This window comes from Seriola dumerili, unplaced genomic scaffold, assembly GCF_002260705.1.
Source record: "Seriola dumerili isolate Sdu_G_001 unplaced genomic scaffold, Sdu_1.0 BDQW01000011.1, whole genome shotgun sequence".
In the NCBI taxonomy this organism is placed as follows: Eukaryota; Metazoa; Chordata; class Actinopteri; order Carangiformes; family Carangidae; genus Seriola; species Seriola dumerili.
Window position 1 is genome coordinate 4,782,915 of NW_019174266.1, and position 15,440 is coordinate 4,798,354.

Here is a 15,440-nt window from a genome sequence, read left to right on the forward strand (position 1 = left end):
GAAATATTGATTAGTGGAACTTAGTTGTCGTGAGGAACAGTCCAGAGGGAGCTCGGAGAAGAGTCGCTGCTCCTACGAGCCGAGAGGAGCCAGTCGAGGTGGTTCGGACATCTGATGAGGATGCCTCCTGGGCGCCTTCCTTTGGAGGTTCTCTCCGGGCACGTCCAACTGGGAGAAGACCCCGGGGTAGACCCAGAATTCTCTGGAGGGGATTACATTCCCATCTGACCTGGGAACGCCACGGGATCCACCAGGAGGTGCTGGAAAGCGTTGCTGGAGAGCGGGACATCTGGAATACCTGCGTAACCTGCTGCCACCATGATCTGACCCGAGATAAGCAGAAGAAGATGGATGGATGGATGGATGGATGGATGGATGAATGGGGGCTTATAGTTGGTTTCATTGATTTTGGGCATTATCACCAGTACACCTAATTTCCTTCCACCTGACAAAACCCAAGCCCAATATTCACTCTGCTTTTGGCTGGACGGGTGAATGGATTTATCTGAGGTTTCTTCTTTTTGTTGTTCTTGCCAGCGGCTGCCTGCAGTGATCAGGGGAGGGACTGAGGCTTTGACCTACTCTGTAAATTTGTGTGCTGTTAAATTAAAATAAATGTCTTAAAAGAGGATAAAAAGCTTCGTAAAGCTGCAGGGATGGGCATTAATCCTACACGTTTTCCTCAAGGGGAACAGTCCTTTCACATTACGAGAGGTAATTGTCAGTTTTAAAAATATTTAATAATATAGGTTTAGGATTTTACAGCAGAGCTTTTATCCAATTTTATTTTTCAAGCCAGTGCTCATTAATGAACAGATTTCTCACAGCGCACACTGTGAAATGAGTATGTTGTTTTTCTTGTGAGTCAGTAGCTGACTGATGTGACATTACCTTTAAAAGTACTTTACGAAGCAGGTCTTCTATTGACCACTAAATGCAGGCTCCAGAAGTCTCTAACTGAATCGTAGTGACTGTGGAAACACTACGATTCTCTGCAAAGTACACAGTACAAAGTCAGAAAGTATCACTGAAATACACAGTTTGGATTGGTTGGAGACATTGCCCAAATCAAACCACCTGTTTGTCACAAGCCTGTTGGATTTGTTCATGGTAATCTCCTGCCTTCTATGTAATGCATCCTGGGACAGGCCTCAGCTCTCCATGACCCAGAAATAGGCAAAGAAAATGAATGATGGAAATACAGAACAGCCACTTCTGCTAATTTACCCCAAAATTAACAGAAGCCCATGTGGCCTATAACTCTGTATTTCCGATTTGCAGTTCCCAAAGACACCACAGTGACTTGCACATAATGATATGTGGGATGTATTACGCATTTCCACTTCGGCTATGTGGGTAGACATGTCTTTGAAATCTTTGACGCTCAAAACCATAGATCTCAGGTTGAGTTTACATCTTCGATAGACTGTTTATTCTAAATGCCATCTTTATAAAACACACACACACATACACACACACACAGAGAGAGAGAGAGAGAGATCCTTGCTATGTTTATTTACCCATCACAGTATAATCTTGCTTATAGGTGGAGTATACACTTCACTGTCGTACAACTGAGGAATCTTCATGAGTCACATTCATACCCGTCACATACAGTAACAACAAGAAAGGCTTCAAGATGAACATAAAAAAAAAAACTTCTGCATTCTGTAGAGTAACAAGATTTCTGCTTGGCAGCCTAAAAACCACTGAATTCCTCTCAGCCTGCATTCTGTCACTCAAGTTCCCCTCATCCAAGTCCACTCGCATTGCTTTGATTTGTGTTGCTCCATCGCTGGTTGACTAGCTCCTCTCATTCCAGAGAGATGATTTAATACATTTGCTGAAACAGAAAACCTGAGTTTAAATTTTTTTAAAACATTGAGTGTACATTCTTTTTTCAACACTGTATATTTTTAATTGTAAAACAGTATGTTTATCTAACACGCAGCAGCGGACATTAACACGGTAGATTTGAGATGCAATATAAGGACAATTTGGAGTCACTGAGTATTTCCATTTTGTGCAACTTTATAGTTTTACTTCACATTTCAATGGGGAAACTTGCTACTGGTCAGCAAACAAAAATACCTTGTAAAAAAGATTGTTTTGTTACAAATTTATTGCTTAACCATGTGTAAAGTTGTTGAGAGATGCTCCACTTGTGCCGTCTAGAACACTTGCTACGTGCCGCTTCTTCATTAATGGTCAGTCGTTAAAAATGTATGTACCTTTTAATCAGATACAATTTTGAAAGCAGGACTCACTCTTTAAATTTCCTAATATTTGTCTACTTGGCTTATTTATTTATTTTTTTTAAAGATAAGTAAAAATATGTACATCAGATATACTGATACATCAGAATACAGGAATGGTAACCTGTGATTTTAGACTGACAACCAATCCATTTTGGGTTTTTTCTATATGGATAACAGATGGAGTCATGTTTGGTTCATGTATTCTGCAGCACATAATGCTTTACAGAGAGCTTCCTGCAGATGACCTCCCAACACTTTCTCCAGGTTAATGCTTTATGCAGGGCTACTTGCTGGCACTGTGCAGTAATCTCTCCCTGCTGTCCGCACAGCAGATGCAGCGGGGCCAAAAACGAGCTGCTGGAACAGTTATGACATGTTTGAAAAGCTCCTTGGAGGACTCTGAATGTATTCTCTATTGCTATAAAAACCATTCATTGTTTCATCCTTCCGCTGCCTTACTTGGCTGTGATTTGTGGAAAGTAACATCTCCACGGGCAATAAGCTTCAGCATGTACAGTTGAATGTTTGAAGAACAATTTCCAAGACGTATTTCAGACAGTAACAGAGAAGCGGAGATGACTTCTGACAGCAGTATATGGCGCTATATGTACATAAAAACTCCATATGAAACGTTCTGTATCGGCTGAAAGTGGAAGCTTCACACCCAGATCTGACGTTTCAAATTTGCCTTCCCAAATGATTCATTGTTTTTGAGTCAAAGGGTGAACACTCGCTTGCATCGTTTTGTTGCTTTAGATCTCATGCACTCTTGCGGAAGTCCATCCCCTGAGACAGAGAGTCATATGGAGGAGAAGCAGAGAAAAGAGAGATGTGGTTTTCTCAATTCACAACCAAATTGAAAAGCCTTTGTGCCTGCTTGACTTTAGATGTACAGATTTAGGGTTGGGGAGCGTAATGTCTTTATCTCTAAGGGGTTTTAATTGACGTCACTGTTTGAATTTGAGTCTGTTAAGAGGAAATACAGTCATGTTTATATTTTTCTCTGGATAAAACCTTTGATGTAAAATGACGTTCACTAAGGGGCTATGAAGTTTAATTGACCTTTTTCAGACCATCTGGCATCTAATGCATTAGCCATGATCATGTCGATTGCTGGAAGTGTGATCGAGGGTCAAGGATATCTTTATTATCCCGGAATGAGGCAATTTGTTGTACAGTCAGCAGAAACCACACAACCAGAAGACAAACAGTAATTTGTGGACAATAAATACAACATAAAATTCACAATATGTTTTTTAAAAGGACAATAATGAAGGCAACTTAAAGTCCTTGAACAGTTATAGTGGATGTATATCTATCAAGCTTGGATTGATGTTTTTTCCACCCTCTTGTGTTCAAAAATCAATTAATGCACCTTTAAAGATGTACTAACCTGCCTTGAAAAATGTGAAGAGCTACAGTTGTGTGGTGTCCCGATTTATTAAACTGTAACTGTACAGAGGCTCCACTAAGCGATGAATAAAATTGCAGAAACACCTAATCAAACTGGAAAAAAAAAGTTTGAGAAAACAGTCAGATTTAAATAAGGGTTGGCCCCTCAAAAACCTGCATCATTCAAATGTTAAATTGGCCGTTTAACTAATGCGTAAGTAATAATGTCTCCAAGAAAAGAAGTCCAGAAGCAGTTGAATAAAAGCCCCAGAGACCAGGCTTGGAGTTCTCAAGCTTGACAACATTATGATGGGATGGTTGAACGTGGGTCTTAACATGAGACACGCACCCGGCCTGAACTCTGATGGGGGTTGGCTATTTGCTTCTTTATGTCTGATCCCAGAAGACTTGTCCTGTGTCTGGCCAAAGCTCCCGTTCTAGCCCGAGGAGACGGCCATATATCGCACACAAACAGATAATCCTGGAGTGATTGAGGTAATTGCTTGCAGTTGTGGTATGGTGTTGGGGAGGGCCCTGAAAAGGTGATGTATGTGCAGCTCCTGTTCAGTATTGATTTCAGGCCGCACTTCACAGTGGGACTCTGTGTGGCTTATATGGTCTGGAGAAGGGAGAAAGCATAGGATTTCAAAACCTAATTTTTCACACTCCGTTTGGTTTGACTCTGCTCCCCCTCACTTTAGTCCCCCCTTACTGACAGTGAGCTAAATATCTACATGGCAATTTTGGTTACAAGCAAAGCATTGGGGAGAACTGTGTACCCCCCTCCCCAGTCTTGAAACATCGACATAAAGAGCCCAACTCTTTAACTGAACTGGCACACTGCCTTCATTCAGAGCACCAGACCTTAATCTTAATTGTAGGTTCCTCTCTGATCTATCATTTGTCTTACAAACTGACAGTGGGAGATTCTTGGGCTATGAATATGTACCCACAATACTGGATGAAACAATTCTTGTTATGAAACTTTTCACTGAACTTTTTTTTTTTTTACATTATAATGACTGCCTACCCCCTATAACTTCTTGATTTGCTCCTCCAATTTGGGAGACAGAGTTTGATGGGCAAGGAATGCTGCCTGTAGAAATGTTTCTTTGTTGTATTGTCCCATTAGTCTGCTTGAGGAAATTACTATATGCTCATGATGTAACCCGGTATACCCTGTAGACTTACTTTTGCTTTAAATCAATATAATGTCAGCAGGAAGCACAACATAATATCAGTGTTGATATTTTGAGTTTAGGACAGAGGAAATGTCCTGATGTCAAATGCAGACATTTGTACTGTATCCGAGCACTGAATATCACTTACTTTCACTCACCTAATGCAGTAACTCATTTCAAGAACCCTGCCCACTGATATTCACATCAGTGGTGATATGTGGACATTTTCAGGCACCAGCACGCAGGGCTTCATTTCCTGACTTGAAAGAAAGAAAGGGGGCCGACAGTCTACTGAAGAGCAGTGATGATTAAAAAAAAAAATCCAATGAGCTTTTAAGCACCCTTAATGAAAGCAAGTCTTTATTTTAAAACTTTTTTTTCTTTTAATGCTCGGTTATCCTATGCCGTTTAAGCACAAACACTGACTTGATTTGTGTTATTTGTGATTGCTCTTTGTTGAAAGGAGAAAAGGGGCTGTGACTGCAAACTAAGAGGAAGTGTATGTTGGAGCCAAGGTCGTGCATTTGTCAGTTTGACAGATTTTCAGATAGACAGCTGTTCACAGGATGGATATCAGATCTGGATATTTGACAAATTCATCATGAATTACCTCCATGATGAGTTTTGCAGGCACTTCAGTCTCACATGGGATGTTTGGCCGCCTGTTACTGTGTGTATGGTACTCAAGGAGAGATGTACAGCACACCTATTTTTGAAGACTATTGCAGCTCCCTTACTCCTTTATTTATCACTCTCTGTTCAACCCCGACAATTTTTTTACCTGTGAACCTGCAGTATCCTGTCATTCTGTCATTTAGACGCCAAGATGCAATTCATCTCTAGTTCACTTTAGCCGAATGAATGTAAGCCACTCATCCCATGTAGCTTACCCACACATTAGCCAACCACTAATAAATATACCCAGTATCCTCAGAATTAGCACACTGCTTCAGGTTCCTGACGCTGCTGCCAACAATGATCACCATTTTCCCCAACACCACCATCATCAAGATCAGAATAATGACTGCTGAGATGGGCAATGATGTTGCAGACTACTCATGTAGCTCATCTCCCAATGGAGACAATGACAGAATATAATTCACATTAAACCAGCAATGTTTTACACTGTGTCTTTAAAATAGTTGTATAGTATAAATAGAATTGAAATTCAGTTTTGATGTAGGCCTATTTTATTCATACAGCACCTTAAAGAGACTAGTTGTAGGTTTTCTCTGCCGCTGAACGTGGCGGCTGTGCTGGCTGTGTGTGTATCATGATGATGACGAGTGAGGTCAGGTCAGAGGTCAGGTCACGTGGTGACTGTGAGAATTTAGCGGCAAAGGCGGCTCGTTGCAAAAGACACTTTTTAAAAACGTAATGGAAAACAAACGTCGGAGCAGTGGAGTAACAGAGGAATAGACGGAAAAAAGACGGAATAGAAAAGGATTCAGAGAAACTGGAATTTGGCAAACCTGCCGTTTTTGTCGACTTTTTTTTGGCTACTTGGCTTGCTAGCTTGTTAGCAAATAGCCTAGCGAGGACGATGCTAGCATCACAGAGGAGGGAGACAATAACAGCAGCCACTAACGTTTGTTCAGCTTAGCATTAGCATGAAACACAGGCAGAAGCCCTGCGACATACACCTGTTCGCCTGCCCCACCCCTCATCTCCACCTAAGTAGGTTGAGCCGCCCCACTATTTTTCCACATTTAATTTCTGTTTTCCCCACATCGCTAGAATTAAAAACGAACAGAGGACAAGGATGATGCAGCAAAGCTTGAACTCTTTATCAAGAGAGGCGGACCTCGTCAGAGATCTGGACTTTATTGTTGTGGTGGAGGAATATTCGAGGAGAAGAAGACCATCATGTGAGGTAGGCTTTCTCTCCTATTATATTCACACATTATGGACTACCCTAATTTAAGGTATATATTCCTCTCTCCAAGGTTTTGTGTTCACAATGAGAAGTAATTGACATTGGTTGGTTGGTTTTGGAAACATTTGACTATTGTATCATTGTGCCTCTATACCAGGGTGGTTGATATGGTGGAAATCCTGTATGATACAGATTACTTACATTGTTTGCTATAGGTCTACATGAGCAGAGCAGTATGATCGATTGATCTCTCTCTCTCTCTCTCTCTCTCTCTCTCTCTCTCTCTGTGTTTATGTGATTGATTGATTGATGGATGGAAGAATCTGTTTGCCTATGCTATCCAGGTACACATCGTAGGCTATTGATATTGTTGCTGCTGGCCCAGGAAAGTGTTGTCACAACCATGCATTGTAAATCCTGTATAATACAATATATCTACAGGTGTTGAAATTGTCCTTCAGGTTGTGATCATAGGCTGTAGCCTGTCAGTGTAAATCCTGTGTTTCCATGTTTCCAACAGATAGTAGCGTGCATTCAGAACCTATAATTCAAAAACCTGGGATTGCCACTGTGAGGAGAGCTGATTGGTGGCAGGGGGCCTCTAAGATTTTGTGCCCAGGGGCCCCTGCATTCTTAATCCAGGCCTGAATATTAATATCAGAACAATACACAAAGAATAATTATATAAATTGAAATAGCATACGAACATAACATTTTCCACCTATTTGACATTAGAGCACTGCTTCATATATTTGGGTACCATTCAAATATTTCTGTACATAACTGCGTACGTAGCTTAATATGCAGACACAGGTGCTGATGTATTGAATCACAGTATTGCCAGTATAAAAATCATTTTCCAAACCAAAGTGAAAATGAGGCCTGTATAAAGACAAGATGTGCATATCTGTGACATACAGTAGTTAAGTGGTGATTTGGAGATCTACAAGATGACCACAAATGGATTTCAGGAGAGCTAATGTGCACAAACTATGTCTTATTACGTAAGTGGGATCATTATACATTCTGTAGTTAGGACTGGATGGTTCAACTGCAAGGGTATGAGGTAACATACAAGCCCCACATTTGCGTTCCACTGTTAATACACTGGTTAGTTTGTGGTTGTGCCATGATGATAGCATTAGTGGTGCATAGCTCCAGTCTGACAGAAGACATTTTAGGTCTGTTATGAGAAAAGGACTGGTGGTGATGTACTGTGTGTTTTTTTAGATTTACTTTTAGACATTTCAAAATATCTTTTGAAATTATGGTGAGCCTAGTTATGTGATTAATGTCTCGCATCTGCCTGTCTCTTTATGGGCCCTTTCATGCCTTATAGTTGTTGGTTCCGTATTCCTTTCACAATCATGGAACCAGATGCTATCTTCTAGGCTCTAATTAACTAAACATCAGAATATTCAGTTCATTTACCTCACCCTTTTTATAAAATTAGTTGAGGTGTCCAACCAAAGTTTACAGCTTAGGTTTAATTCACCAATTCTTCTTTCATTTGTTCCACATTAAAATGTTTTCAAAAGATGTCCTCTATCAAAAAACAAAAGAAATATGAGCCATTTGAGAGTATTCACCCAGTCACACTGAGCTGAATGAGAGTGTGAGAAACAGACTGTTTCTGCCTGCTGTGTCAGAGGGGACCTCCTTCTTCTTCTTCTTCTTCTGCAGTCCCCTCCTACTTCCCCAAGATATAGGCAGCGCTTTAACTTAGACTTGGAGTCAATCAGAGTGGGATCTTTAACTGTGCCTGCCACCGGGTCTCTGTGCCTCAGCCCACCACATACACACTCACAGCAGTTTACACACACACACGCACATGCACATGCACATGCACGCTTGCACCGGCAAACATATGGAGTACTACTGCTTCCTCCTGCTCTGGATCTGCAGCCAGCAGTTAGGTGAGTGAAAGGTGTTTATGTAGGTGTGTTATTGATGAAGTGTGTATATGTGTGTGTGCTGTATACATCCTTACATGCTTGTGTTAGACTGTTGTATGAATCTGACCTTCTTTCTTTCGTCAAGTAGCTTTGCAGTATAATAATGGCACTCTAATTGTTAGTTATACTTTTCCAACAGACACAGGAAACTTTGACTCTGTTGCTTTTAAAGGTTTGACATAAATAGCTACTCTGCAACTTTAGGCAACTTTTTGGTTAGTATTTTAAGAATACATTTCCAACTTTTGAATTTAAAATTCAAACATGCACACATATTCTGTATTTGAAGGAATAGTAATCTCTGAATATCTTATGGGAATGAATGGCTGTCTGTGCGAATGTCATCATAACCTGACATCTTGACCCAGTATGATGGTAAGAGACAGGAAGGCTGAGCTCAGTGGCTTTACTGAAGGATATGTTGTCCCCCTCAGGTCTACAGAGGTGCTCTGTGTCTCACTGGAAGCATTCATGTTCGCTCAAATGAAAGTTGATGCTATCTTTTCACAGTCAAGTTTCCAGCGACTGGAGAGTTGTTGGTGCTGAGCCAGAGCTGTGGTCAATTACCAGTGAAATCACTATAACAGTAACACATCTAGACAGGATGAAAGAAAGAGAGAGACAGAGAGTGAATAAAAGGAACAAAGAGTCTATATCTGTATTCTTTTCAATCCCAAAGATTCAATATGGGTCACATAGATTAATATATTATATTTCTACATGTACAAGTAAAGGCAGTCAAACCTACTGTATTTTCCACATAAAATACACAGTAAAAAGTTAAGTAGTCGGTGCAGTGATACAGTAGAAATTTCTGTGTGGTTAAGTTTTGAGCTGTTTACAATCTCAACCATGGCTGTATATCAACATTATGTTTTGCTGGGTTGTTTTTTTGTTGTTGTTTTTCCCCCCAAGCATTTACTCCTTTTCAGTTATCTCCCTGAGATTAATACTGAAGAAGAAACTTTGAGGGTCTACAAGACTGGATTTTTTCTTTTAGAAGAAGAAATGCATTCGTCTTCGAATTAGTTTGGTAAATAATACAAAACTGGAGGAGAGGAAATGTCTATTGTAAATATTTGGTTTGATTTTGGAATTTGTTGGAACTTAGTTTTGGACTGATGCCACAGTGAGGGAGACACTGACCTTGTAGCTGGAGTCTGCGGAGAAAGACTTGATGCTGGCTGTGGTGGGACATGTTTTGGCAGGGACATAAGAAGAAGGCTGCATTTTAGTCTGCTGTTTGTGCTGTGTGTGAGAAATCCCGGGACCTTTGGACCAATGACCCCCATCCGGATGGAAACAGCGGGTTGACTTTACCTGAAAAACACTACTGTCTGACATCTAAGTAAAACCTACAGTTTTAGTTCTTCCCGTTAGAACATTGTCCTCTTTTCATACATTAACCAGATTTGGCACATGTCCAGCAGGATATATTTTCTTATTTAATCCTTTTAATAGACGTTCAGTGTGGGAAGTCAATGCAGTGATGATGATGATGCTATCATGAAGAGTTCCCGCTATGATTTATATATTTATGTGGAAGGTGAAGAGTGCAGTCAAAATGACAGTGACAAAGCTAAACAATTACTGACATACTAGAAATGAGCTTTTATTAGAGGCACTCTGAAATACAAAATCTATGGTCCATTAAGGCAAAAATGAAAGTATGCCAGATTCAAAGTGTAGTCTATTAAATAAACAATAATACTCTATGGGGTGTTCTGATAATAAATCTTGAGGCCAAGGCCATTATTTCCTAATGAGTATACCTCAACTTGCATGGACGCAATTACATCATGGCCACTTCCCAACAGAAATTTGGGAGCCTGTGTTTGCATCATCATCCACATTTTTTGTTTTTGTTGTTATAATACATGCTTGCTGTTTCATTACTGAGTTAAGTGAAACCATAGCATAGAGCCTTATATATCATGCTACAGTAAAGCTATCTGCCTCACTGTCACCTGTACCTTATGGTTAGCTTAATATTACTAGCTGCATTACAGTGTTTAGCCATTAGGGGACACTTTTTCCTCATATAGTTGCATGGCTAACATGGAGCAAAATTAGTAATCAATTTGAAGGAATTATTCTGCCTCCTGATAAATCTTTGTAGGTCTGTTTTGATTTTCTGCTCCAGCCTCTTGTTGACCCTTTCCCTATGCAGACTTTGTTGCTTTATAATAATGTCTCCTAACATCCTTCTTTGCTATCAGTGGGCAAGTCTCCTAATTCCTACAGCCACTAGAGGGAGTTGACATTTTAACCTAAATGTATGTTTTCTGTATTGGGGCATTTGCTAAAACAAGTGCTGTGTTTTTGTCTTAGGAAGACAGTCTGTTTTCTTTTTTTCTTTTTTTTCTTATTATTTTTTTGGGCCTTTTATGGCTTTATTGACAGTGCAGTAGAGAGAGACAGGAAATGGGGAGGCAGAGAGAGGGGGAATGACATGCAGCAAAGGGCTTGTCCGATGCGGGACAGCGAGGACCTTAGCCTCTGCACATGGGGCGGATGCTCAACCAACTGAGCTACTCGATGCCCCAGACAGTCTGTTTTCTAAAGAGAGAGCAGTGGGACTGAATAAAACTGTAAATGTACTTAAAACAAAACCAATGGCTAAAATGGCCATTGGTTTTCTTTGTAAGGTATCTTAACTGATTACAATTTGTCCTTGATTCAGATGATTGTAGTTAGGTGAGGATCCTAATGAGGAATTCATTATTTCTTTCATGTTAGCAGATGTTTGAGCTGTGTCAGCTGCTTTTTTGATCTCTGTGTCCGGATTCTGTTTTGTCCAGATCTGTACTTGTATGTGATAGCTGGTGGTATCCATCCTGTATTGCCCTGCCATAGAGCCATGGTTTGTTTGGCACAGAGGGTTAACAGCTTGTTACGCTGTGCCCAGTTGGCTGTTGTGTGTTGGGAACATCTGGTTTTAGATACCCCATGCCTCTCGGAGTATTTACATTGGCGTATGGTAATAATGATATAAGGTGCCAAAATGTTTGAAAGTATATTGTCCACTGTGAAGTATCTTTCCAACGAAAACCATTGTAATGGAAACCCAGAATGGATCGATGGACAGTACATTCTGTTGCTTTTGAAATTTATTTTATGTGGAGACTCAGTTCTCATATTTGTTAAAGTCTCATGCCACAGGCCCCATAAAACCAGCCAGATGCAGTCATAAGGCAGTGTCTATACACTCACACACACATAACAAAACTGATCATAAAGAAAAAGGAAACTGCATCATGCATGTCTGATATGAGGATATCTCTGAGCCAGCAGTTTGCACAACACGCTCACACGGCTGCTCTTTGTCAGTGGATCTGTGGTGGAGCTCCCACAGCTTGGTGTCGGGCCAAAGGCAGCAGCGAACTAATGTGGGTCGCACCGGCAGCCACCGGCCTGAGGTTTATTTATCTGGGCATAGAAGCCGGTACACAGGAAACTCAGCAAGACTCTCGACATTGCGTTAGAAGCTGCTGATATTACTGGGAATATTAAATTGCTGTGCCACATTAGTAGCTTGAAATGGAAACTGGATCACCTCCATTCTCATGCTTTCACCGTTGACACGTTATACCTTATTTCTTGGTCAGACTTCAGCCTTCCTGTGATCGCATCTTGGGAAATTTATTTTCAGTGCTGAAGCGTCATCTTAGCATTAAATCAGCTACTGTACCAGAACATTTATGCGCTCCAGCTGAACAATGATGGAGAAAGTCCAGACTGAGACAGTTCACTGCTGTCCATTCGTAAAATGATTTAGGCTGCACCACACTGTCAATAGTTACTTACTGATTTTTATTTATTTTTCATACACCTATCTGTTCCAAACCATCTATTTTCAGCCGCCACCCCTTTTATGTTTCTCGATAAACAGAAACTTCAGGAGGATATTTGGTGGCAGGATGAAAGACCAGCTGTACATGTGAACCATTCATACTGCAGGAAATGAGCAATGTGGAGAACGTGTCAATATTTACATGAAGAGCCTGCATGGCAGAGATGGCTATTTATTTTAATTGAGGTTTTCACGAAACAGAACAAATGGTCTTTGGTTGTGCCAATCAAGGTGTGATATACTCCTGGGCGCTTGACAGTATACAATGAATGACTTATTCCCTCTGTTGCTGTCACTCCACTGACATAATGTCCTGTGGTAAAATTGTGGCATGACGAAAGTGACTGCAGTCCCAGTTTCAGTCCCAGGTTTACAGACACTTGATAAAGAACAGTGGGATAAAATAGTTAGTTCGCTGTTTGTTTAGACAGCCTATCAACACTCCTAAATAGTCACTATCTGAGGAATGCAGACAACTTCACATTTCTGTTGAGACCATTTTTCTTACAGCATGCAGCTGCTGTGACCTCTTTTCTGCATCAAAATGCAAACGACTACACAACCACACAAATAAAACCTGTCTGCTGTGAAGCAAAATGAAGCTGAGTTGCAGCTGTACCTTTTTAATTTTGGAAAATAGACGTAACATGGCATATGTTTATAATATACAATTCAATTTAAATTGACTTGTTGATGCTATAAAACACAATTCACTCATCAAAATGAACCATAACACACTCAAACTGGTTCTGCAGGCTTATGAACATAACTGGAAGTACATGCAGCAAATTGTGCAAATCAGTTAAATAAGAAAGAAGTTCTACCATTAGTCATTTATTGCCAAATACAAACTGTATAAATATATAAAAAATATTGTTTAGATTGGCTATTGTCCAAAATATTCTGTGATCCATTTATCAATGCAATCTATCCATCCACAAAACAACAAGGAGTCAACTGTAGCTTTACATACCAGTTACAAAGTTTACATTACCAATTAAAAAACAGTTTCACAATCCTGGGTATAACTGGCTGTAATTTGAACTCATCTGTTATTCACTGTGGGTTAATTTGAATTTTATATGTTTTCCAACTTTGTTGAGCATTCCTTCCTTGTTTACATTTAACTGAAATTCCCCTCGCAGAGAAAAAAAGGCTCACTTGACTTGACTTGACCCCAGAGCCTCACAGATGGGGAGTGAGCTTTGAGCAGACGTTTAGTGTGAGAGTGTGAGAGCAAGTGATTGAATAAATCCAGCAGTGTGTGGACAAGAGCCACAGAGATATAAGAAAGTGTGTGTGTGTGCGTGCGTGCGTGCGTGCGTGCGTGCGTGCGTGCGTGCGTGCGTGCGTGCGTGTGTGATATGTTGTGGTGCTGAAAAGCAGAGGCTTTTGTGTTCTCAGCTCAGCTGTCCAGCTCAAACTGTGAGAAAGCCATTTATTTTTACACAATACTCTTCATCTACAAAATAAACCACTGTGTCCCATTAAACATGAAATAAACTTGACTTTCCCTCAAACTTTCTTTTCTTCATGCTGTTTTTTTGTCTCTGTGACAGTTCTTAATCTAAATTGGTATATTTTGGGATCAGTGACCTCCAGTGTAAAGGCCAACGTGATTCTTAACCTTACAGTAGCTGACACATCAGTGGAGCAACACTGATCAACAGACACCCTTGCGATAGGTCTGGCAACTGGAGAAAACAGAGATCAGCAGGAGATTAAGTAGAAGACGGATGAACGGAGAGAGATAGATCGAGAGGAAGAGAGTGGTAGACAATTATGTTTTTTTCCCCTTCTCCTCTGCCAAAAGGAAAATCTCATCACCTCCATGTCCTCACACAGAGTCCTCCTCTTTTGATGGGAATTTAAAAGTCAAACGATGCTGTCACCATTAATAAGCCATAATGGGTAACTTGGTGACATGCAAAATCTGAAAAATACTTTCTCTGATCGGTATTTTAATTGAAAACAGACATTCACTGCTCTTTTCTACTACCTGGTGAGATGTCCAAAGATGTGAGAGAAAAGTGCACAATCAGGAGAACAGCTTCACTTTGATCAGGTCCCACAGCAGCTTTTACTTCTTACCATTTTACTACATGTCAGGTTACACTTCACCAGCTATCAACTGCAACAACAACACACATCTCATTGCTGAATCCCTTTACCCATTGTATTATTATAGTTGCAAGTAATTAAGCAGTGATACAGTGCAGGCCTTTTCAGCTCCCTCACTGCTGAACAGATCTGATATCTTGGATGTAGGCCTCTCACATGTATACGTTGTGATGAGACATGTCAGATGAGTCACTTTGATACTATGCTGCTGAACCAAAACTCCTGGTTCTGCAAATGTCTGATGGAAGAATATCAGTTAAACGTGAGAGACAGCTCAGCTGCTCTGCTTATACAATTAATATTTGTTTCCTTAAGAAGGCAGACTGTGTTTAGACTGCTGCAGGGGGACAAACAGACACAAGACAGTGTGGGGTTATTTTTAAAGTTTAGTAAGGATGACTTGCTGCTGTGTGTTGCGTTTAGGCCAGATGCTGAGGTTTGATCATTATTGATGTCATGTGTGTTTCTTTCAGTACAAACATCCATAAAATTGCTGAGATACGACCATGTGGTACTGAAAACTAGATGTTCTGTACATATTATACGAATGTTACAGAACTAGGTTGTGAACTTAAAGGAGCTATTTGTAAGTTTTGCTATTCCTGCATAACCAACGTTAGCATTAACAACTGTTTATTTACTAGTATCGAAGAACCGTTGTGAGTTCAGCATCATACATCATTCGTTTACTCACCAACAGCTGTCTCCAGCTGTGGAAAGCAACACCAGTGTTAACTCTTGTCTCTATCACGTCTTAGTTAGCACGCTAACCAGCTACCCCCGGCCACCTCATCATTTCCAATA

General features: G+C 40.4%; 1 protein-coding gene across 1 annotated transcript in view; it reads left to right on the forward strand.

Annotated features, from left to right (window-relative positions):
- The first annotated feature begins 8,464 nt into the window (after window positions 1-8,464).
- itga11 (integrin subunit alpha 11) overlaps window positions 8,465-15,440 on the forward strand; it is a 51,058-nt gene continuing 44,082 nt past the window's right edge. The window contains exon 1 of the mRNA XM_022748298.1: window positions 8,465-8,623. Within this exon, the coding sequence (XP_022604019.1) occupies window positions 8,539-8,623 (85 nt within the window). The 5' untranslated portion in view covers window positions 8,465-8,538. The remainder of the gene's footprint in view (window positions 8,624-15,440) is intronic.